Source organism: Bos mutus, chromosome 4 (genome assembly GCF_027580195.1).
Source record: "Bos mutus isolate GX-2022 chromosome 4, NWIPB_WYAK_1.1, whole genome shotgun sequence".
Taxonomy (NCBI): domain Eukaryota; kingdom Metazoa; phylum Chordata; class Mammalia; order Artiodactyla; family Bovidae; genus Bos; species Bos mutus.
The window spans coordinates 103,003,692-103,029,377 of NC_091620.1; the positions used below are offsets into that span (position 1 = coordinate 103,003,692).

At 39.8% G+C, this 25,686-nt stretch overlaps 1 protein-coding gene across 1 annotated transcript in view; it reads left to right on the top strand.

Annotated features, from left to right (window-relative positions):
- Nucleotides 1-25,686, top strand: part of COL28A1 (collagen type XXVIII alpha 1 chain) — a 182,446-nt gene that overhangs the window by 36,763 nt on the left and 119,997 nt on the right. The window contains exons 12-15 of the mRNA XM_070368820.1: nt 11,457-11,525; nt 12,965-13,033; nt 19,708-19,776; nt 22,545-22,613. Of these exons, the coding sequence (XP_070224921.1) occupies nt 11,457-11,525; nt 12,965-13,033; nt 19,708-19,776; nt 22,545-22,613 (276 nt within the window). The remainder of the gene's footprint in view (nt 1-11,456; nt 11,526-12,964; nt 13,034-19,707; nt 19,777-22,544; nt 22,614-25,686) is intronic.

Sequence of the window (25,686 nt, forward strand, 5' to 3'; positions counted from 1 at the left end):
TAGTTTTGCCTTTATAGTATTAATATTTAAATAATTGTTTTGACTTAAAGTTAGCTTAGTAGCTTTAGTAGATCGACCTACTGAACATCACTAATATTTCAGCTATGGTTTGGAAATAGTTCAAATACCACATATATGAACAACCATGAAGAAGCTGAAACTTTCTCCTTATACTAGAACTTTGGGTAGTTTTATTTCAGGTCTCACACAACTCAAAGGCCTAAAAATACCCTAACGTCATGATATTGCTTTCAACCACTGGAAAATGATGATTTCTAATAGGATATAATTCTTTATAACTTGATGGGAAGGAAATCAGGTGAAACATGTAGACCTCAACAGTTGCCAGCAGAGAATAATTAACCAAACAGAAAATGTTTTTTTAAGTCCACAGATCTCTTAATAACAGAATGACTACATTTTTGGCTTCAAGTAAATAAAGCATTTTAAGTTCAAGGTACTCAAACATGTCAGCTTTTCCAGTTGTCCAAAACCAATAATGGGCCTTCTGGTTCTCCTGGCAGGCTCATACCTTTGAACAAAGTTGTGACTGCTTGGTGCATAGCAGTGTAAAGCGAAGAATCACTTTACAATTTTAATGACAAGTATCTGTCTAATGGATAATCAGAGCCGAGCTGCCAAACTGTGTGACTGTCTTTTTCTTCAGGGATGTCAAACTCTAAATACTATTCCTGTCCGGGCCCGGGAAAGAATCGTTAGTAATCCAGCGATACTTGTTGTGGAAAGGGCTTTGACCCACATGCCTATCTGCCCACCAGGATTCTAAATGAACATATTCACTCATTTGATGTGAGACCACTGATACTGACAACTTCAAGTGGTTGCCAGGACATGTGGTGTGTCAGCCACTGGCTTCAAGATATGATTTTCCTCCCCAAATATCTGACACATATGGTCCTCAGCAGATGAGGCATGCCGCGCGTGCGTATGAATGTGCGCATGAGTGTGCCGAGGCTGCCAAGAGGAAAGCTCTGATGGATCAAGGAAGCCAAGTGCTGCCCGTGTTTCCCTTAAAAGGGTGCTGAGGCTAACCCACATGCCCAGTCAGGTGGGGCACTAATGTGGGACAGATTCAGTTACTGCAGTGTCTTCAGAAGGATGTCAGAGGTTTTTATTTTTTTTTTTAATTGTATCAGCGTTCTTAATTAATTCAAGTAAGTTGGAATTACCAGCAACATTGCAGCAGGGAAAATCAAGTTTATTCTAAGAGTGAGTTTTTTAAATTATGCTAAAACCACTAGACCAATCAGGTATGACCTAAATCAAATTCCTTACGATTATACAGTGGAAGTGAGAAATAGATTTAAGGGACTAGATCTGATAGATAGAGTACCTGATGAACTATGGAATGAGGTTTGTGACATTGTAGAGGAGACAGGGATCAAGACCATCCCCATGGAAAAGAAATGCAAAAAAGCAAAATGGCTGCCTGGGGAGGCCTTACAAATAGCCGTGAAAAGAAGCGAAGTGAAAAGCAAAGGAGAAAAGGAAAGATATAAGTATCTGAATGCAGAGTTCCAAAGAATAGCAAGGAGAGATAAGAAAGCCTTCTTCAGCGATCAATGCAAAGAAATAGAGGAAAACAACAGAATGAGAAAGACTAGAGATCTCTTCAAGAAAATTAGAGATACCAAGGGAACATTTCATGCAAAGATGGGCTTGATAAAGGACAGAAATGGTATGGACCTAACAGAAGCAGAAGATATTAAGAAGAGATGGCAAGAATACACAGAAGAACTGTACAAAAAAGATCTTCATGACCCAGATAATCACGATGGTGTGATCACTGACCTAGAGCCAGACATCCTGGAATGTGAAGTCAAGTGGGCCTTAGAAAGCATCACTATGAACAAAGGTAGTGGAGGTGATGGAATTCCAGTTGAGCTATTTCAAATCCTGAAAGATGATGCTGTGAAAGTGCTGCACTCAATATGCCAGCAAATTTGGAAAACTCAGCAGTGGCCACAGGACTGGAAAAGGCCAGTTTTCATTCCAATCCCAAAGAAAGGCAATGCCAAAGAATGCTCAAACTACCGCACAATTGCACTCATCTCACATGCTAGTAAAGTCATGCTCAAAATTCTCCAAGCCAGGCTTCAGCAATATGTGAACTGTGAACTTCCAGATGTTCAAGCTGATTTTAGAAAAGGCAGAGGAACCAGAGACCAAATTGCCAACATCCGCTGGATCAGGAAAAAGCAAGAGAGTTCCAGAAAAACATCTATTTCTGCTTTATTGACTATGCCAAAGCCTTTGACTGTGTGGATCACAATAAACTGTGGAAAATTCTGAAACAGATGGGAATACCAGACCACCTGACCTGCCTCTTGAGAAATTTGTATGCAGGTCAGGAAGCAACAGTTAGAACTGAACACGGAACAACAGACTGGTTCCAAATAGGAAAAGGAACACGTCAAGGCTGTATATTGTCACCCTGCTTATTTAACTTATATGCGGAGTACATCATGAGAAATGCTGGGCTGGAAGAAGCACAAGCTGGAATCAAGATTGCCAGGAGAAATATCAATAACCTCAGATATGCAGATTACACCACCCTTATGGCAGAAAGTGAAGAGGAACTAAAAAGCCTCTTGATGAAAGTGAAAGAGGACAGTGAAAAAGTTGCCTTAAAACTCAACATTCAGAAAACAAAGATCATGGCATCTGGTCCCATCACTTCATGGGGAATAAATGGGGAATCAGTGGAGACAGTGCCAGACTTTATTTTTTTGGGCTCCAAAATCACTGCAGATGGTGACTGCAGCCATGAAATTAAAAGATGCTTACTCCTTGGAAGGAAAGTTATGACCAACCTAGATACCATATTGAAAAGCAGAGACATTACTTTGCCAACAAAGATCCATCTAGTCAAGGGTATGGTTTTTCCTGTGGTCATGTATGGATGTGAGAGTTGGACTGTGAAGAAAGCTGAGTGCCAAAGAATTGATGCTTTTGAACTGTGGTGTTGGAGAAGACTCTTGAGAGTCCCTTGGACTGCAAGGAGATCCAACCAGTGCATTCTGAAATAGATCAGCCCTGGGATTTCTTTGGAAGGAATGATGCTAAAGCTGAAACTCCAGTACTTTGGCCACCTGATGCAAAAAGTTGACTCATTGGAAAAGACTCTGATGCTGGGAGGGATTGGTGGCAGGAGGAGAAGGGGACGACAGAGGATGAGATGGCTGGATGGCATCACTGACTCGATGGACGTGAGTCTGAGTGAACTCCGGGAGTTGGTGATGGACAGGGAGGCCTGGTGTGCTGCGATTCATGGGGTCGCAAAGAGTTGGACACGACTGAGAGACTGAACTGAACTGAACTGAACTGAAAGTACATATACTATTTATCATTTTAACCATTCGTAAGCATACAATTCAGTGGTATCAAATACATTCACAGTATTGTGTAACTGTCATCACTTTACAAAATTTTTTCATCATTTTAATATAAACTGTGTACTCTTTCAACAGTAACTCTTGTCACTTTCCTCTGCCCCCGGTCTCCAAGAGTAAGTTTTTAGGAAACATGTCACACTGTTACGAACCTGTCATCTCTCTGTAAATTGACGTCCTTCTCGGATTTATGGAGAGGGTTCACCCTGAGTAGTTTCTAGCAACTCATTTTGTGCTGGAGGCGTCCTAAGAGTGTCCACCAAATCTGAGATTCTTAAAAGCTCTACTGATGGACTGTGGAGTAGTCCTTCCTTTTAGGGAAAATGACACACATTTCCTTAGATTTTATCGTATAATTAAATACGACTTTCCTAACAGATTGAAACATATGAATCATCCTTTTGGTAAGTCAAACATAGTTGAATATTTTCAGTGCCATGTGATTTAACCTAGTAGCAATTAAGAAAAGGAGCTGAGTTACTAAAATCTGCTACAGCACTACAGTTTTCATCACATCCTCCACCGTTTCTTCATTACTATGGGTTTTTTTCTTGTTTGAAAAGCATAAGTAGGTGGGGAATATGGACAGTGGTCTTTTTTCTTATCCAACTAGATATTATTCAAAAAATATTGCAACTGGAGATTTTAAATAATCATGGTCCAAATTCAGTGCAGTTGGTTAACAATTGCTTTATATGTAGAGTTACACTGTGTGATCATAGTATTGCCAAATATAATTTAGATGAACTTTACCACTGATTCAGTGACAGCACTAATCCAAGCCAACTTTATGTGCCTGAAGGGGCATATATGTTAGCTTGTAAAAGTATACTTTCTCTTGGCTTATTTTTATGTTAGATTCTTTGTCTTCATATGATGAATCTTCAACTATGGGGAGATTGTAACTCTGTGACGTGTGTGTTTTTAATACTAAAATAAAGATATAAATTTAGTCTGTAATCAAATGATTTTTTAATTACTTTAAGAATTGAGAAGCCCTAAGAGGCACTTTTGCATGGTGGTTATTAGCACTCGCTCTAAAGCTAGACTGCTGGGGTTCAGATCCAGCCCTATACTGTGTTAGCTCTCTGATCTGGGGAACTTTTCCTCCTCGTGCCTCAGTTTTCTCATCCACGTAATGGGTCAATAGTAGAATTGTTCTGAGTATCACATGAGTTAATACATGAAAAGCACTTAGAACAGCACCTGTTACATAGTAAGTGCCACATGTGTTGGCAATAATTAGGCAGCTAAATATTTTGACAACCTTTTTCATTAATGTAGAACAGAGTTGGCCTGGTACATTTTCTAAAAATAAGCCTCTTATTAAATAACACTTCTCTGAAAGAAAAATTAGGAACTAAAAATAGAGCTTGACTTAACAAGATCTGATAAATGTTAGTTTCCTGTCTCCACCATTCCCCTGCTTTTCATTCCTTTCTAAAAAAGGGCTTTTATTTTTTTCCCAAGCCTTTTAATATAGTAATCACATCATTGAGTTTCAGCTAAGAGTGAATTTTGTGCATGCGTGCATGCTAAGTGCTTGAGTCGTATCCAACTCTTTGTGATCTACTGTAGCCTGCCAGGCTCCTCTGTCCGTGGGATTCTCCAGGCAAGAATACTGGAGTAGGTTGCCATGCCCTCCTCCAGGGCATCTTCCCGACCCAGGGATTGAATCCACATCTCTTACATTTCCTCCATAGCAGGCAGGTTCTTTACCACCAGCGCCACCTGGGAAGCCCATTTTGTGCATACTTGAACCATTTTGCACCTTACAAAACACTCATTCATCATTTCCTTCCACTGGGAAAGTATGAGAATACTTGTCACAAGACTTAAAGTATTAAAGTTGGTGTTATCCATATCTGGGAAATGATGAAAAGAAGTTGCTAAATATCTGTCTAATGTTAAGAGTCCAAGGTATGACTAAATGATCCATAATTGTATTGTTTTAGAAAAGGTAAAGTTCTGTTCTCAAAAAATCCAGTCTTGAACAACCACTCATTATTTATTATTTTAGGGATATGAAAGATACTGACTTTGGTTAGAGCCAGTTCCAGGAATAAGGGGTGCTGGATTTCCAAGCCAAACTTTCCATACAGTGTAACCTTATACCATCTATTGGGGTTTCATTATGACTTCAACTTAAAAAAATGATTAATGGTGTCTGGGTAAGTTTGCAGGAGAAAATGTGATAAGGACTTGATATCACTGTGTAATGTATGCACAGTTGCTCTTAGCTGAAAATCTAAGTAAACCAGTGGGAATGCCAGAGGAACAATTCCAAACCCCCAACTCCCTCTGCCTAGACCAAGTTCTTGTTTTGTTCACCCCTAGCAGCTGGCACAATACCTGCTCTTTAGTTGCTGTTCAGTAAATGTTTGAGGCCTGGATGGTTGAGTAGTTAATATCAACTAGGCAAACACTGAGAATGGAAAGCTGAGCAAAATCATGACACCCTCCTCACAGTCTATGGGAAGACATATTAACACATGTAAAAATGCAAAGCTGCAACTGTAATGAATGCTCAGAAAAAGGAGAAATGATGCTATCAGTGTCTCTAGAATAGGGATTTCACCTGACCAGAGAGGGCCTCCCTGAAGCCATGCTGCTTAAAGTAATATCTGAGGGATTAATAAAGACTAACTAGGAAAAGAGAGAGGTAACCACATCCCAGATGGAGACAATAGCACACGCAAAGGTCCTGGGGCAGCAGGGAGCATGGCAAGGACAGAGAACTGAACAAAGGCCAAATGCTAGGGTGGCTAGTGAAAAGTTTTGCACACCGCAGCATCACACCATGCAGGGGCTCACAAGCTTTAGAAGGAGCTCTGTCCTTACCCTAAGAGCAGAGGGAAAGGACTTGAAGGGCCTTATTCGGATTACTATTAGAAGATTGCTCTGGCAGCAATGGATGGGTGGGAGAGTAAATTAGAATGTGCTAGAATGGATGCATGTAGAGTATTAACACTGTTGTAATCTGAGCAGGAAATGATATTACTTTGGCGTAGACTAGAGAGGCACACAGAGGTGGGGGATTTGAGAGTTAGGAGAACATTGCTAGGTGCTGATGATGCACTGCATTCTATGGGTAAGAAAGTGAGAGATGTTAAGAATGACTTGTAGGCTCTCACTTGACATATGGAGGGAATGCTGAAAGATGATCAGGTTTGCAAGTAGAAGATTATCACTTTGTCTTTGGAAACAATGAGTTCCTTTTGAAATTCTCTTTTACCTGACTTCTTTTATACTGGCTTTGTCAGCAAACACCGCCCCCCACCTAAGTTTTCTTGACCACTGTCTTCTGCAGATCCCAAGATGCTATCTTCTTTCATTCCCACCTGACTTAAGTGTCGGTGCTCTCCATGGTTCTGACCTGAGCCTCCAGCCTCTTTAATCACTCTAAATCTGTGCTGTTCAGGAAAGGAGAGGTGGGATGAACAGAGAGAGTAGCACTGAAACACATATATTGCCATATATAAAACTGATAGCTGGTAGGAATCTGCTGTATGATGTAGGGAGCTCAAACCCTGTGCTCTGTGAATACCTAGAAGGGTGGGATGAGCTGGGAGGTGGAAGTTTCAAGAGGGAGGGGACACATATATGCCTATGGCTGATTCGTGTTGATGTATGGCAGAAACCAACACAATACTGTAAAGCAAGTATCCTCCAGGCAGGCAGGCTAAGTAACTTCAGTTGTGTCTGACTCTGTGAGACCCTATGGACTATAGTTCTCTGTCCATGGGATTCTCCAGGCAAGAATACTGGAGGGGGGGTGCCATGCTCCCTCCTCCAGGGGATCTTCCTCCAATTAAAAATAAATTAAAAATATAGAGTAGCCACACATGACTTCTGAGCACTTGAAATGTGGCTAGTCCGAACTGACATGTGCCATAAGTATTAAACACGCATAGGATTTTGAAGACACCACATTAAAAATAATGGAAAATAAAATCATTACTAAGAGTTTTGTATTGCTTATGCTGAAAAGATAACATTTTGGATACACTGGGTTAAGTAAAATCTATTATTACTTTCTGGAAAATTAAAAGTTTTAAATGTGTTTCTTCGTATATTTCTCATGGGCAGTGCGGCTCTGCACAGCGACCCTACCATCACCTTCATTCCTGTCTGCCTGAGCCCACAGAGCTGCTCACTGTGCCCAGAACATTTCACACCATAGTCTCTCCTTTTCCTGAAACTTTGTCCCCTTTTTCTACCAGATGAGATATGATTCATACTTTTTTTTTGTTCAGAGCAAACATCTTCACTACTGCATAAAACTTTCCCAATTCCTTAAGGTAGAATTAAACATTTCTGCCTTAGAGTCTCGTGTGCTGTGCTAATACCTTTGTTATAGCTAATTCACATGTTTGTGTTTTGTTTTATATTCATTTATCTCTCCAGCCAGATTGTAAGTGTCTGCAAAGTACAGGTGCAACCTGATTTACGTCTATAATTATGTAAGGAGGTTCTGGGTACCAGGCTGGTGCTCAGTTAAAGTCTAGAGAGCAAAAATTGCTCTACAAATGTTATACAGCCAACCACATGACTGGTTACAACTCAGACATTTTTAAGATGCTATTTAGAATCCTTTCAACAATGCTGCAGGGTAAATATAATGACCCTCATTTTGCATATGGGAATCTTGCAAAAGCTCAAACTGTTTATAAATTAGAGAACCAGAATTCAACTAGACTGACTGAAAGAAAAAGCCATGTTTTTCCCCCTGTGATACCATGCATACTTAAAAATGAATTTAAAAAAGGAGATGATATTCCTACATCATAAAATGGGAAAAAAATACCAATTTCCTAAGATGGTTAGAAGATTAAGTGAGACAATCTATATAAAGTTAGGGCAGTACTACTTGAAAATAGTAGGTTGTATTAAACACTGACTTTCTTCCATCTTGAGGCCCATGGTATCAGTTCAGTTCAGTTGCTCAGTCGTGTCCAACTCTTTGTGATCCCATGGACTGCAGCATGCCAGGCCTCCTGTCCATCACCAGCTCCCGGAGATTACTCAAATTCATGTCCTTTGAGTCGGTGATGCCATCTAAACATCTCATCCTCTGTCTTCCTTCTCCTCCCTCCCTCAATCTTGCCCAGCATCACGGTCTTTTCCAATGAGTCAGTTCTTCACATCAGGTGGCCAAAGTATTGGAGTTTCAGTTTCAAGCATCAGTCCTTCCAATGAATATTCAGGACTGATTTCCTTTAGGATGGACTGGCTGGACCTCCTTACAGTCAAGAGTCTTCTCCAACACCACAGTTCAAAAGCATCAATTCTTCAGTACTCAGCTTTCTTTATCATCCAACTCTCACATCCATACATGACTACTGGAAAAACCATAGCTTTGACTAGATGGACCTATGTTGGTAAAGTAATGTCTCTGCTTTTTAACCAACCTATGCTGTCTAGGTTGGTTATAACTTTTCTTCCAAGGAGCAAGCGTCTTTAATTTCATGGCTGCAGTCACCATCTGCAGTGATTTTGGAGCCCCCCAAAATAAAGTTTATCACTGCTTCTATTGTTTCCCCATCTATTTGCCATGAAGTGATGGGACCAGATGCCATGATCTTAGTTTTATGAATGTTGAGTTTTAAGCCAACTTTTTCACTGTCCTCTTTCACTTTCATCAAGAGGCTCTTTAGTTCTTTGCTTTCTGCAATAATTGTGGTGTCATCTGCATATCTGAGGTTATTGATATTTCTCTTGGCAATCTTGATTCCAGCTTGTGCTTCATCCAGCATGGCATATCACATGATGTACTCTGCATAGAAGTTAAATAAGCAGGGTGACAATATACAGCTTTGACTGTACTCCTTTTCCTATTTGGAACCAGTCTGTTGTTCCATGTCCAGTTCTAACTGTTGCTTCTTGACCTGCATACAGATTTCTCAGGAGGCAGGTCAGGTAGTCTGGAATTCCCATCTCTTTAAGAATTTTCCACAGTTTGTTGGGATCCACATGGGGATCACAGGCTTTGGTCAAAGGCTTTGGCATAGTCAAGAAAGCAAAAGCGGATGTTTTTTTGGAACTCTCTTGCTTTTTCAATGATCCACTGGATGTTGGCAATTTGATCTCTGGTTCCTCTGCCTTTTCTAAATCCAGCTTGAACATCTGGAAGTTCACAGTTCACGTACTGTTGAAGCCTGGACTGGAGAATTTTGAGCATTACTTTACTAGCGTGTAAGATGAGTGCAATTGTGTGGTAGTTTGAGCATTCTTTGGCATTGCCTTATTTTGGGATTGGAACAAAACTGACCTTTTCCAGTCTTGTGGCCACTGCTGAGTTTTCCAAATTTGCTGACATATTGAGTGCAGCACTTTCACAGCATCATCTTTTAGGATTTGAAATAGCTCAGCTGGAATTCCATCATCTCCACTAGCTTTGTAGTGATGCTTCCTAAGGTCCACTTGACTTCGCGTTCCAGGATGTCTGGTTCTAGGTGACCTGCATACACCATGGTGGTGTATCTGGGTAATGAAGATCTTTTTTGTACAGTTCTTCTGTGTATTCTTGCAACCTCTTCTTAATATCTTCAGCTTATGTTGACAGCAAGATGAAGTATTGTGAATTCTGAGTATCAGTTGACTACCTTGTTTCTTGCAGCTGGCATAAAATTTAAAATTGATCTCATGAAATGTCTAGGAGTCAGATTCTCATAAGCAATCACAGATCTCCCCACTGTGCTCTCTGTTGCTCTCTGCCTGGCATCTGAACATATGAACTCCCTGAGCGTGAGAATAAGACTTCATAATTAAACTCATGCTGGTGTCAATTAAAAAAAACACATTATTTTGTTAAACAGAAGAAATCAGCATTATAAAAAAGAAATGGCAATCCACAGCCACTCTCCTTTTCTCTGGCAACATGACAGGACCAGAAGCCTGAAAGACCCAAAGACCCATATCCCTGTGGGTGATACTGAGGTGTGAGTTTGTGCAGGCCAGATAATCCCTCTGGGACTCCGTTTCCTCACTGATGAAACGCAGGAGTTTGAGTGCCGTGGTCACGTTCAGTTGTATAACACCCAAGCTCCATGATGGGCCTGCCACCTCGTAGACCGTATTAACTGAACTGCTTCTGCTATCTAGTAACAAATATCCTGACTAACAGCAGCTCAAATCGTAAGAATGCTTCTGGTTGAGTGAACTGAGTGTTTGAAGGTGGGTAGTCAGGACCGGATCAGGAGCTCAGAGAGGCTGTCCAGGAGCCAGGCTCTTCTAAACTTTTTCTGCCTCACCCTCATCAACCATTGGCATTCATCTGGGAGATTGGTGCCTCATGGTTATAAGACAAGCTATTACCTCTCCAAGGAACAAAAGAAGGAGAAGCAAAATTTCCCTTTGCATCCCATAAGGTCCCCACATCTCATTTCTCAGAACTGAGCCACAGGATTAATGCAGACTCATCAGTGGCAATGAGAAAGAAGACTCTCCCCTTAATTTAGACTGATTATCATTCATCTTACACCTCCGAGGGTGAAGAATACCTGCCCACTGACCTGAACAGATCAGATTCATAACAACAGGGAAGAGAGAAGGGAGAGGATGATCATTGGGTAGGAAACAAATGTGTCTGCCAGAAGCAGTTAATAAAGATGTTCCAAACGAATGAGGGCCAAATTATGACTTTTCATGGATCCTAAAAACTTCTGCAATTCTGGGGATTTTCCTCCATAAAAATGTTTAAAATTACAGATTTCAACTGAGTTGGTATGAAGAAAATGTGGTCCAGACTAGATTCACTACTATAATCAATATTAAGTTTTTTTAAAAATTCTGATTTTAAGAATTTAAATGGAGACTTTTTCACGAACCCTAGAATCTGGGTCTACTGTGCCTCATGGCTAATTCCAACCTGGGTCTGTGCTGTCTGTCCAACTGGATGGTAAACACGTGAGGGTGGAGACCGTGAGACTGAGTGTTAGGCTGTATTGATGCCCTCAAGCCCCTGTCACAGCACTGTACATCTAAGAACTGCCCAACAAATATGCTGGAGTTGACCTAACATCTCACTGTTTCTTCCTCCAGGGTGAACCTGGCCCCCCTGGTCCCTATGGTCCTCCAGGAGCCCCTGGTATTGGACAGCAAGGTGTTAAGGTAACGATACTTGTCTTTCTGCCCACTGATGATTTCTGAATTTACTGTAAGGCTGGGAGGACTGTGACTTGTGCTCAGTCTTACCCTCAGAGACACAAGGAGTCTGCCTGAGGATGAGTTACTACAGTCTGGATGCTTGGACACTCACAATGCCCTAGTTGGGGCCAATTACCCCAAGAATAATCTATGTATTTTTGATTGTTTGGAATGAAAATTACTCTTGGCTCCAAATACTCACCCTCACACCAATGTACATCTGATTCTATTGAGTTTTCATGGACTGTAAATGTTATCACGCAAAAATGTCATTAGGATGTGAAATACCTTAACACATCAGCTATCACCTGCTCACATCAAATAAGCATAGAGGGGCAGAAGTCGGAAGAACCCTGCCAGTGAACAAGTAAATGCTGACAGGTTTGTTGGAAACTAGGAAGGGCTGAATCTTCCCAATCCAAGGATTGAATCCATGTCTCTTACGTTTCCTGCATTGGCAGGTGGGTTCTTTACCACTAGCACCAACTGGGAAAGGACTGGAACACCCACCACTCTGGGGTGCTCTGCATCATGCAGGATGTACTAGAGCAAAAGTGCTTATTTTAAATGGCTTTTCTATGTCATTGGGACAATAAGACTTCAACGTGGGGCTAAAACAGAGAGCAGTACAAAAAAGTGCGCTTCGAATGTAACCAGGTGTCCCCATGGATGGCATTTAGGCAATAAGCACATTGAGACTCTGGGGAATGTGGAGTTTATATTGGCAGTGTTACTGGAGAAGGGTTCTGAACGAGATGAAAGGTGAAACACGAATGGCGAGGTGACATGGAACAGGACAGGGTGGGGAGGGGAGGGGATGGGAAGCATCCCAGGACAGAGGCGGGGGCCAGGGAACAGCACAAGCATTGTCTGTTGGTCTTCTCAGTAATCAGAGCGAGTTGCACACAGTTTGTTCTGCCAACTGCTAATCATTTCTGAAAACTAAAATTGCATTTAGATAGGAAGGAATGAGGAATATTTGGGGGTAATTTGTTCACTTAAATTCAAGGTGTATTTCAGGCTTTGTTGTTTAGTCACTGAGTTGTGTCCGACTCTGCGACCCCATGGATAGCCCACCAGGCTCTTCTGTCCATGGGATTTTCCAGGCAAGAATATTGGAGTGGGTTGCCATTTCCTTCTCCAGGGGATCTTCCCGACTCAGGGATCTAACCCATGTCTCCTGCATTGGCAGGTGGATTCTTTACCTCTGTAAAGGGTAAGGAAAGGGTAAGGAAAGGAAGCCCTTTCCTCCTTTAGATTTTTTGTTTGTTTTTAATCTTTAGGAATTTGAAAACTTTGACATTTTTGCTATCTATCTTTGTTGAAATCTCCAGAGTACTTTGTGCTATGTGTGTTCTTTATTTAAAAACTCAAGCTTGCATTCAATTATTTCTTCCTCGTAGGGGCAAAGAGGCCAGGAAGGAAGAACTGGGCCTCCAGGACCTACTGGTGTTGGTGAACCGGGCCAGACAGTGAGTAGCAAAAAATTCTAGGTGGAATTAAAAGGATAAATTCTTATGTGCTCCTTTGGGTTAGACTATGGTTAAACTAAGCTATCTTTATCTTTTTGAACAACAAAAGTCAATAAATATATAAAGGTCAGATCCAGGCGTTAGTCTTCATACTACTTGAAAAAGGGATAACTATATTTATAGGATATGTACATAGGCTCTTAGTATAATCTCTTATGAAATTAATCAGCTTGTCCATGAAGAAAAGCGTTCTCATATGTCAGATTTTCCTAGGAGATAGGAGATCTAGGTTCAGACTTAATATCTATAATTTGTAATTGACTTTCCTATAATCATGAGAAAAATCACTGAGTATAATCCCCCAATACTGAGTATACTCTAAAGTTAGAATTGATAATGGTAGACAGGTAATACTGTGCAATTTGCAGCTTCTACCTTAGGTAGCTTTGATATTCACTGTTGTTGGAAAGGAAAAAATTTTCTATCAAAAGAGAGCTGGAGAGAAAATGAATAAAACATGACTTCTGGAATAAGAAGGTTTTAAACTTTTCAAGTAATCATTATCCTTCTAGAAAAGAATAGTAGCTCGAATAAAAACAACCGACTGAATAGTTGGTCTCTCAATTGGGTTTTGTAGTTCCTCACATGTAAATATTAAGACAAATGCGTGCTTCCTTGCTATACTCTGGGAATGAAATGGCAGCATGTTATTTGAGGGTTAGACTTTTCACCAATGTCTGAATACACAGATTCAAAAAAAATAGAACATCATATAGCGGGAAAATATACTGGCTTAATTATCTGCTGTTCCCACTAAGTAGATAGGACTCTTAAAACTTAACTACTGAGAGAGAGTGTGAGTTCTCTGCAGACACTGCTCATTCTACACTAGAGCAGACTGGAAACCTAGAAAAGCAAAGTGACATCGGCTAGAAGGACGCAGGCCCAGACATGCTGCCATGAGTACAGGGAGTACAGCAGAGGATTTGGGACGTTTTCGACAGAAATGAAAAAACCTTCTCACAATGTTCTGAATAAGTGGGAATAAAAATGAGTTTCGTGTTTCAATGTCAAATTTTTATGAGCTGTCCAAAAGAAACCTAGGTTTTTGAAACAAACGTAAGACTTCTTTTCCTTCCATATACCTACTTTTAAAAAATTAATTTATTTTTAACTGAAGGATAATTGATTTACAGTATTGTGTTGGTTTCTACCAAACATCAACATGAATCAGCCATAGGCTTACCACCTACTTTTAACTTAATAAACAGCTCTGCCTTGCTGTGCTGAATCCTAAAAGAGACTGCATGGCTAACCAAGGGACAATACGTGACCATATATGTTGAATTATTCATCATGAACTGGGTGTTATATAAGACGTCTAGGCTATATGCAGTAGAAGTCCAGCATCAATTCTTAAAGATACAAATGGTTTCATGAGTAATTGACTTGGAGACTCTGATGGCATCTTCTCCATTGTTGCTCTTCCCACGAGCCACACCTATAGCCCCATATGAACAGACAAAAGGAGAACAAAACTGAGCGTGTTAGGCCGGCCTAGCTGGAAGTAGACTCCTGTTCTCTTCATGAGCACAGAGTATGAAAATATTTGTGTCCTAGGTGAATGCTCACCAAACCACATCCATTTTAAAGACGGTTCTAAATAAGCAAATAGACGGAACGTCACTCAATCTCATTTCCTAGCTCTACTACCATCCACTGAGTTACTTAGTGGCTGGGATGGAGACTATACACAGGAGCGACATCAACTTCCTTTGAACAAAGCTAACTTGGATGTTGCCACTGCTGACTATGCCCAATCTGCAAACGGTACATGGAAGCCTGATGCCACCTTTCTCTGGACAGAGCCAGTTATATTTCTGATAGTATGCTGACTACCACAAAACTCCTTCATAATGGAGGGGGCCATGATGATGGCCATAATTGGTGAGGGGTGGGGGCAAGCAATTAATTAATAATCAAGAGAGGATTTGCCATTACTATCTACCATTGAAGGTCTTACTATCTCCATAGATTTACTATGATGCAAACACATATGGATATATTTTCATTTATATTGCTTCAAATTCATGAGTTTCATATCTCTGAGAAATCAACAATTTTGCAAGGTATTAGTTATGATCTCTTCAGATATTTTCTTTTTTACATTATTTATTTAAGAACTCTATTGTTTAGTTGCATTTTGGGGTGGTTTCCTAAAACCTAACATAATGCACAAATGTATTTTTCTCTACTTAGAAAATGTCCTTAAATCATCCCTTGTGTTTTTAACTTAATAAGTATTTTAAAAAATTCTTGAAGCTATTTTTAAAAATCTACCTCTTTTTATTAATATATTTTTGCTATACTGTCCTCTTCGCTTCTTGTATTTTTATTCTTAAGACCATTAATCATTTAAAGTCTACCTTCCCTTTTTTTGGTATCTATTGGTTCACTTTTACTCACTGAGAATTAATTTCTTGTATGTTTTTTACCCTGGCATCTGAATTTATTGTCAGCCAGGTTTAACTGTGAAATCCCAAGTGTTCTATGTTGGAGCATATTTGAGAGAAATGTGCATTTATTTGCATCTCTTATGTATTCCAGGCACATACTTGATGTTAATGCCTTGACTAAGGTGTCCCAGGACCACCAACGTGGTGTCGCTTGAAACTACAACCCATACACAGCACAGGACCCGGTTAGGAGTTGTCAGGTCCACTTAGAGCCCAAGTGAAGTAGACACGGTTCTTGTCCTTCATAACACTGTGTTGATGGGAGCACTGTGATCTACCCTGCCCTTTCATTGGAGATATATAACTTAGAAGGTCCTAGTTTTATGGGAGGATTTCAGTTCTAATTTCCTGCTCATCTTCCACTGAGTGGGCCTAAGTCATTGTTCCCACTTCTTCCTCTTAGATTCCTGGACTTTGCCCTAGGACACAACCACACTTTTCACCCAGAACAGTCACAGTGTTAGCTTATGGGCATACCTCTAGTGTTCAGCTCTCTTTCTGTTTTGAAACCCTGTAACTTCCTTTAATTATTGATTTTTTGGGGGCCTTCATTTTAAAGAAAAATTTGTATTATTTGCTTTTCTCTTTGTAGCTAGAGGGTTTTCACGGTATTGGCAGAACATGAAATTCTTGTTTGTTTTCTTGTTATCTAAGCCACAATTACACAAATTAGAGTGACACTGTGTAGTCTGTGAAATAATTGGGAACTAAAACCATAACAAAGAGGGGATAAATCTCAAGAAATGTATGAAAATACTGTCCCAAAATATCATAATAAAAATCAATAATGAGTTTTTGAATTATTTCAAAGTAACATAAAGGCTTATCTTAGGACTGACAAAGCTTCTGCTGAAAGTTGTTTACATTTGTTTCTTTGCCTGAATCATTTCAAGTGGTTTCTAGTTTAGTACTAACTACTCTTTTTATATGATAGTAATATAAATCTGATCAAATGAATTAATATTCCAGCTCCTTGACTGAACTATGAACTGACAGCTACCGTCTTTAATTATATGATTATCACTAGTTGTGTGTTGGTCTGTCAGATGACTGATTAAAGAATAATAAATTGGTTCAAGACTCTTAGGGTGCTGTGTTTGGTTTTTTGGGAGCACTTTCAGTAAGAAAAATCTCCTGAAGTAAAACTAATTATTTTGAAGTTAAAAATAAATTTCACTGAATACTAAGGATAATTTTTAATATTATTTAGCATATTTATATTTAATGCCTACAACATATATTGAAACCACTTTAATTGCGTATCCATGCTGCTGCTGCTGCTGTTGCTAAGCCGCTTCAGTCGTGTCCGACTCTGTGCGACCCCATAGACGGCAGCCCACCAGGCTCCCCCTTCCCTGGGATTCTCCAGGCAAGAACACTAGAGTGGGTTGCCATTTCCTTCTCCAATGCATCAAAGTGAAAAGTGAAAATGAAGTCACTCAGTTCTGTCCGACTCTTAGCGACCCCATGGACTGCAGCCTACCAGGCTCCTCCGCCCATGGGATTTTCCAGGCAAGAGTACTGGAGTGGGTTGCCATTGCCTTCTCCGATTATCCACACTATTGAGATTATTAAGGAAGATAATGATAATAGACAATTATATTTTATCTTGTTAATGTCTCATATAAAGCATTTCTGGTCAGACTTTGTTAATTGATAATTAGTCTCTTCCACTAGATATGTTTTAATTAAAGGTGTTCATTAGAAGCCAAATAAGAATGTCAGAGTTATAACTAGATCTGATAGCCTTTGAAAAAGATACTTTTTTACTGAGCATTTTTGTCTTTTAAAAAATAATCTGTTGGTACCATCTTAATAAATTGAAAGTATAGTTCATCTAACCCAAGTACCTGCTCTTTCTTTTCTCTGGTTAGCAGTCATCATTCACCTTGACTGTTTAACTAGAAAACTTGAGAATATACTGATGGTGCAGAATATTATGCTGACAGTTTCCAGGTTTCCAGTAATTGAACCTTGAATCACTGTTTTTTTCAATGCCCCTAAGTGATTGTTCACAAGCATTAACTCTCTGTTCTCAGCAGCTTGGAAAATGGGGCTCCTCAAAGTCTTCATGATTTTCATTTTCACCTTGGCTACTGTCTTCCAGAAATGCAGACGTGGAAGCAAGCGTCAGTGCCTGCTCTATGTGGCATGCATCTCCACACTGCTTAACATAGGCCATACTCTGAGACTACTTAATTTGTAAAAACTTCATGAAAGGACTTTCTTAGCAATTGAAGGATCCAGGGAAAACAATTTTGATAGTGATAGCAAGCAGATATTTATTGAGTGCTTAATATGTAAGAGCTTTACATCTCTCTGATCTAGTCCTTATATTAATATGTGTGGTTGAGGTAGATACTATTGTTACCACTATTCTGATGAGAATGCTGAACTTAGAGAGATGGAATTATTTAAGATCACACTGTTGATATGTAGCAAGAGGTGGCTTGAACATCAGTCCAAATGACTCCCAAACCTGCTTTTAGTTTATTATGCAAGACTGTAAACTCTATGAGACAAGGAGTGGGGCTGTCTGCTGTTTTCAGACGCTAGCACAGTGACTTGCACCTACCAGGCATTTGGTAAACATTCGTTGAATGAATGGGAAAAAAATTTGAATGAGCTGGAAAAAGACTCCTTTGCATTCCATGAAAATTGGGTTATTTTCATTTGAGGAAGAGGAATAACCTGTTAATATTTTTTTATACAGTGTGTAATATTAGCTAGGGCTTCTCTGTCTAGTTTGCAATCTAATTTTCACACCATATTTCTTTTTCTCCTAGTTAATTGCTCTAACATTAGATTACTCTGTCATGGATATTAGGACTTTGATTAAGCCCTTAGATGGTTAAAAGCTAGTTTTCCCATAAGTACAGCAATTTAAATTGAGTTAAATGCTAGTTTTTTACTTTAATTAAAGCCTTTACTAAATTGGCTATGCATAAATACTAAAGAAGGCTGTCTTTTATAAGATACGATTTTAAGGAAAGCCCCAAAAAATTAGATATGGGGTACAATTAGTTTTCTCTCTCACAAATCTGTAGTTGTGATTGGCCACTGATGTGCATAATGCTGGATCCTAGTTCAGCTCCAAGGCTTGAGTAGAAAACATCTCTTAAATCACCCTAGATTACTGTAGACTGAGCCCCAAGATCACTCAGAGTGTCTACAGGGGGGAACCTCCTTTGGGGCTCTGGGCAACTCCGTCTTGTACCATCATAGATTTACTTCCCTGCCAAGAGAGTCCTAATTATCTTTCTATGTCTACTAGAGGAAAAGCTCCAGTTCATGCATCTGCCATTCTTGTTATTAGTCTCCTTTCTACTTTTTTTTTTTTTTGCCTTCTGGTCAAGAAGAAAGAGAGAACAAATTTATAATCTTTTAAAATTCCTGGTTTAAGTGAATATTTTGTTGTTGTCTTTTTCAACTAGCATCTGCCCGTTCATCCGTTTCAAACCCTGAGACTGCACTGTTTTCTTTCCTTATGTGAGAAGTCCTCACCTTACTGAGTGCCTTTCTGAGCAAGAGTCACACGGACTTAATTTTAATCATTGAGATCAAAAGTCTTGTTATCTCTTAAAAGATTCTATCAAGATTTCTATTTGCACATAAACCTCCAGGGGATTCAACAAGTTCCAGAAAGAATTCAAGTCTGAATCCAAATTTATCAGGATGGAAATTAAAACAGCATGTAAACAGAATTCAGTGCTTTAAAACAGCTGTGTGGTGATTCCTTCCCCTGGTGCCTAATTAAATTATTTCATCACTTTGCATCCTTTTTTGGGCCACACAGTCCTAGATTTTTAGCCTTTCCTCATAGGATTGATTTCCTCATCCTTATTCTGAAGTATCACTTCACTTCCATTTTCTGCCAATTTGAGAACATCAGAATGGAACATCTTATGCTAATCAAATAGAACAAGTATTTAATACAATGAGAATATTATTCTTCACAACCATATGATTCTACTTATCAGCATGGTATGTACTAGGAGGATCGAGTCTCACTAATCATGTGAATAGGACTATATCATTGCATGTCCCTGTGAACTGAAATGTGACCATTATCTTTCTTCCTCTCTCCTCCCTGCCCTCTCCTCTCTCCTATTTTCTCTGTCTCTCCTTTTGCTCCTCACTCTCTTGTATCCTAACCAGGGTCCCCGCGGGCCTGAGGGACCACCAGGAGAGAGAGGCTTACCAGGAGAAGGACTTCCAGGGCCAAAGGTAACAGCACCTTCTACATGGAGGAGAAATGCCTCTATTGCATGATCATGAATTATAAATTCAAAAACGGTGTCCTAGCCAACTATCCCAGGTCAAGTATTTTCCTGATCATCTTCACCCTATTAAGTGAATTTGTATGTAAATTTTCCCTTAACATGAAGCTATAGTGACATTTGCAATTATAAACAAGTAATTGCAAGGCTGCTGCTTCATACAGTTACTGCATATGAAATTAGAAAATCTCTTAAAGTCATTCATAGTCATTAAAACCACAGGGATAAATAGCATCTTTATGCCCAGAAATTAAGTTATTGAGCATAGCTATATACCAAGTTTTGGAGAAGGAAATGGCAACCCACTCCAGTATTCTTGCCTGGAGAATTCCATGGACAGAGGAGCCTGGTGGGCTGTGGTCCATGGGGTCTCAAAGAGTCGGACACGACTGAGCGACTAACACACACACGACATACCAAGTTTTACCCACAACTTTGTTCTGTGAAACAGACAAGAAACAATCTAATAAACCAATTTATCACACTATTGCCATTAATATAAGAAAGGTAACGTGGGTGGATGGAGGGAATCGAATTTGCCTTACTACCAGAAGGAGCAAAATGTTACGCAAGAACTACCTCTCACCTGGCAACTGAGGTGTTAACTGTTTGCACCGCCTCCCACATGTAATTCTTGTAGCTCAAGTTCCTCTAGACCAGGGCTTGCAAACTTTCTGTAAAGAACCAGACAGTAACTATTTCAGACTTTGTGAGCCATGTGCTTTCTGTTGCAACCACTTAGCTTCTGTTGCTAAAGCATGAAGGCAACCCTAAACAATGGGTGATCTTGGCTGTGCTTCAGTAAAGCTGTATCTACAAAAAAGCATGCAGTGGGCTGGGGTTGGACAATGGGTTGCTGATCCCTGGTCTAGACTCTTTACCCATAATATATGGCTCACTTGCTAAAGGCCACACAGGAAATGATTTTCTGAGACCCTTTGTGCAGCAACAACAGAATTTCAGGGTAGGTAAGGTCCCTGGGTTGGGAAGATCCCCCGGAGAAGGGAACGGCTACCCACTCCAGTACTCTGGCCTGGAGAATTCCATACAATCCATGGGGGTCGCAAAGAGTCGGACACGGCTGGGCAACTTTCAATAGACTGAAAGTGAACTTTCACAAGGATAAATTGGGGGTCCTCTTTCCTCCTTTCCTAAAATGTTTCCCCCAGACATACAAGCATGCACACACACTACCCCGAGAAGCGTGTGCTGTTTTCTAAGTGTTTAAGACCTTCCACTTCATTCAGTCGAGTCACTGAGATCTGACCTTCTCAGTACAGTCTTACACTCTAAAATTGCTTCTCATTTTCAGCCTCTTCCACCATGATCAATATTCAATTATCTATGAGAAACCTAAATCTCCACTGAAGGGAAATCAGTTAGCTAAAACAAATATATCACACGAAGTTGTGAGTGACTGCTGGGCTGAATTTTAAAAGAAGCCCTTGTTAACCAACACATTTTAATTTGTTATAGTAAATAGAAATAATATGTTGGAAAAGGGGATATTACTAATGCCCTCGCCTAATCAAAATATCATCACAAGAAGGCAGAGGTCAGCAATTTGGCACCACATTTCAGAAAGTTTTATCATACATAATTTAATTTTTTTGGCACACAGTAAATTTCTAATTATGTATAGCCCAAACAACCTGGAAAATTCAAACAGCCAGAATTATTTCTCCTTATAATCTGTGGGGTTTAAAGAAATAAATAAATGAGAACAGAGTAAATAAAACACTGAGAAGCATATTTCAGGGCACGTTTTAGTGGCAGTTTCAACGGCATGGTATAATGTTACATTCCTTCATAATAACCCATAGCACTGCATTGCCCTCTGACTCATCAAAGAAAGAACTCTTTATATTCAGTGTTGTTTTAGGATTGACTGTACACAGATGTACTTTGTGGTAACAATCAGAACCCATTAGACAGAATTCTTCACTCCTCAACTAGCAAGACCAATGGGAGTTCTCTGTATGTACTTCGTGGGGCTACTTTGCAATGACATGGGGCTTAAGTGAATAAATAATGACTACAGAAAGACATAAAGGTATATTTTCCTAGGTTTCCTGCAAATGTTCTTTGATTTTACTCTTGGTTCAAATGAATTTATGAAATGTGTGCTATTTCTGATCACTTCTGTGGTTTGTTTTTCATACAAATGACAAAGTGTTACGACTGCATTGACATGACATCACAACCAGAGTGATTCACGTAGGCCATGTGGCTCTAGAAGCAGACCCCAAAAGATTTTCCACAAATTCTTTTAAAACTAAGTTTTCAATAAATGTTTATAAATTTTGGTATAAAACACTTAATAAATAATTCCATCTTAGCAAATGTTATTTCACATACTGAGAGACAGATTTTCATTATGTAATGGATACAGTTACAGAAATGGTAAAGAAACAGAAGACTGATTCAGTTGGTTGTAATACATGATTGATTAGATCTCCCACTTTCAGATATTTCTGATTATATTAGGAATGGGGCTCTTTTCCCACTTCAGTGATGCTGTGTAAATTTTCTGCTTGAACAGATTCTTTTATATTTATGAAATGTTAATGCTATTTTTTTTTTTTCAGTTTACAAATCTTGGAGTTAGAATTACCCATTTGTAGTTAGCAGTGAATTTTGATGGTTTGAATGCTTTACCTGTTTTAAAATCCTGAATTTTATTACTGCATTGATAGCTCTCCCATATACTTTCAGGGTGAAAAAGGTTCTCAAGGAGCAATTGGCCCACAAGGAGAAGCGGGCCCATCAATAAAAGGGGACAAGGTATTGCATATAGGGTGGATAACAGAAAATATGCCAATAAAATGACTTTTTATTGTTCCTTATGTATGTATATTTATGAACTATGTACAACCTGACAACCATACCACACAGGTATCCAGTTAACTACAAACGTTTTAAAGACGGGTAGGAAGGGAAAGCTGCCAGAAAAGGAAGGGATATAAGAAATGTGCGAAAACACAGACAGCAATTAGTTTGGAGTCCTACATATACGTCAATATCTAAACACATCATTGTATTAGAATAACAATTGACATGGATGATTATCTTGGGTGTTGTATTTCTACTCGAATTACTTATTTCTTCTGTTTACTATTTACTGGTAGCTGTCTCTTCTGGGTATCTGTATTTAAGTAGCAGAGACAGTAGTAAATGTTGAACTATACAAATTTCAGACATCATACAATTCTTGGTTCAAATAGTTGAGCTCTGGTGGTGTAACTCCAGTTCCAAATACACAAAAATACGTAAGATGCTCTTTCATTCTTTGGAGTAGTGACTACTGAGTACAACGTAAATGCTGTGTTATAAGTTCAGTAAATTAACTTTTCCAGGTATTGACATGGTCTTTGTGGTTTCACATCTGGAGCTCATGCAAAGAAGACACTGAAATATCAGGACAGTGTCACCTAGTAACTGCAACGCTTTTATCTGATTTTCATTCCCTTTCCCTTCTCCTTTCTTCTTTCCCTACTCTTTTATATTCTGGGATTCAAGTGATTAGATAAACACTTCTGTGATAAGGACTCTCAAAAATACACTATTTTACAGAACAAGGAAGTAGCTTTACTACAGATATTTGAATGTGATGTAATTCCCCAAAGAGGTCTGTTATATGAGCTGTTGAACATTTGCAGAACAGTGATTATGAGTTGGGTTCGGAGTTGGAGGGAGAGGACTTGAATCTATCAGCTGTGTGACTGGGAGTTGAAAATAGTAAAATGTTAGTTGCTCATGTCTGACTGCTTGTGACCCCAGAGACTGCAGCCAGGCTCCTCTGTCTATGGACTTCTCCAGGCAAGAATACTGCAGTGGGTAGCCATTTCCTTCTCCAGGGGGGTCTTCCCAACTTAACCTCATCTGGAAAATGGGGGTGCTTACTTTCAGAGGGTTTCTGTGAGGATTAAATGAGATAAAGCATGAAAAGCATTTGGCACAATGAATGCCTCATGATAAGCAATCAAGTTCTGAATCAGAATAACCCAGCTTTGAATTAAAACTCGAGTCCATTACCTGTTTCCTTCTATGGACATTTATTTAGACTAGGGCTTGACACAAAGTGAACCACTAAGAAGCATATGCCAGGGCCTGTCTTCATGACAGGTTCAGGTTTTTAATATTATATAAATTATGATCTAATCATGTGCTTTTGTTCACAAAAGCATATTTATTTAGCCCAGGCATTGGCAAACTATAGGGTGGGCTGCCTGTTTTTGTAAATAAAGTATTCAGCAGACACACCTATTCATTTAACTACTGTCTGGCTGCTTTTGTACTACTGAAGCAGCATTCACTGGTTTTGCAAGAGACCTTATTATGACTCTCAAGCATAAAATATTTACTATCCAACTGTTCAAGAAAAAGTTTGCAGATCCTGATGTAGTCTAAATGCAGTTGACATTAAAATAAGTGTATTGGGCTTCCCTGGTGGCTCAGTGGTAAAGAATCCACCTGTCAATGTGGGAGACACAGGTTTGATTCCTGATCTGGGAAGATCCCATATGCTGCAGAGCAGCTAAGCCCGTGTGCCACAACTATTGAGCCTGTGCTCTAGAGCCCGGGAACCGCAACCACAAGAGAAGCCACTGCAGTGAGATGCCATGCACTGCAACGAAGAGCAGCCCCTGCTTGCGGCAATAGAGAAAACACATACAAAGCAATGAAGACCCAGCACAAATATAAATAAATAAATAAAGCATATTTATCCATGTTGCCTAGTCCAGTGGTCAACTCTTGGTTGTCAATTTACTTGGCCTATCAGTAGCATCATCTGCTAGGATCCTCACCTTCTTGAAAGAATATCTTCACCTGATCCCTCTGGCTGTATACTTTTCGGTCTCCACTGCTGGTTTTTCATCTCTCTGACCTCTAATACTTGGAGCACCCAAAGGGCTCAGTCCTTGAACCTTCTCTCTTCTCTTTCTACTTGAAAACTCACCCAGTCTTGACTTCAAATACCATCTATATCGTGAGAGCTCCCAAATTGACATCTCCAGCTCACACCCCTCTCACCTACTTGATATCTCTGCCTGAATGTTTATTTTAGGTATCTCAAACTTAACACGTCCCAAACTGAGCTACTGGTATTACACCCTTCCCCAGCCTTGCTTCATCTCAGTCTTTTCCCTCTCAATAAGTGACAAGTATGCTTTCCCAAGTATGTTATCTGGTCCCATCACTTCATGGGAAATAGATGGGGAAACAGTGAGAGACTTTATTTTGGGGGGCTCCAAAATCACTGCGGATGGTGATTGCAGCCATGAAATTAAAAGATGCTTACTCCTTTGAAGGAAAGTTATGACCAACCTAGATAGCATATTCAAAAGCAGAGACTTTACTTTGTCAACAAAGGTCCATCTAGTCAAGGCTATGGTTTTTCCAGTGGTCATGTATGGATGTGAGAGTTGGACTGTGAAGAAAGCTGAGTGCCAAAGAATTGATGCTTTTGAACTGTGGTGTTGGAGAAGACTCTTGAGTGTCCCTTGGACTACAAGGAGGTCCAACCAGTCCATCCTAAAGGAGATCAGTCCTGGGTGTTCATTGGAAGGAGTGATGCTAAAGCTGAAACTCCAATACTCTGGCCACCTCATGTGAAGAGCTGACTCATTTGATAAGACCCTGATGTTGGGAAAGATTGAAGGCAGGAGGAGAAGGGGACAACAGAGGATGAGATGGTTAGATGGCATCACTGACTCAATGGACATGAGTTTGTGTGAACTCTGGGAGTTGGTGATGGACAGGGAGGCCTGGCGTGCTGCGGTTCGTGGGGTTGCAGAGTCAGACACGACTGAGTGACTGAACTGAACTGATGTTTTCCCACAAACCTCAAAGATAT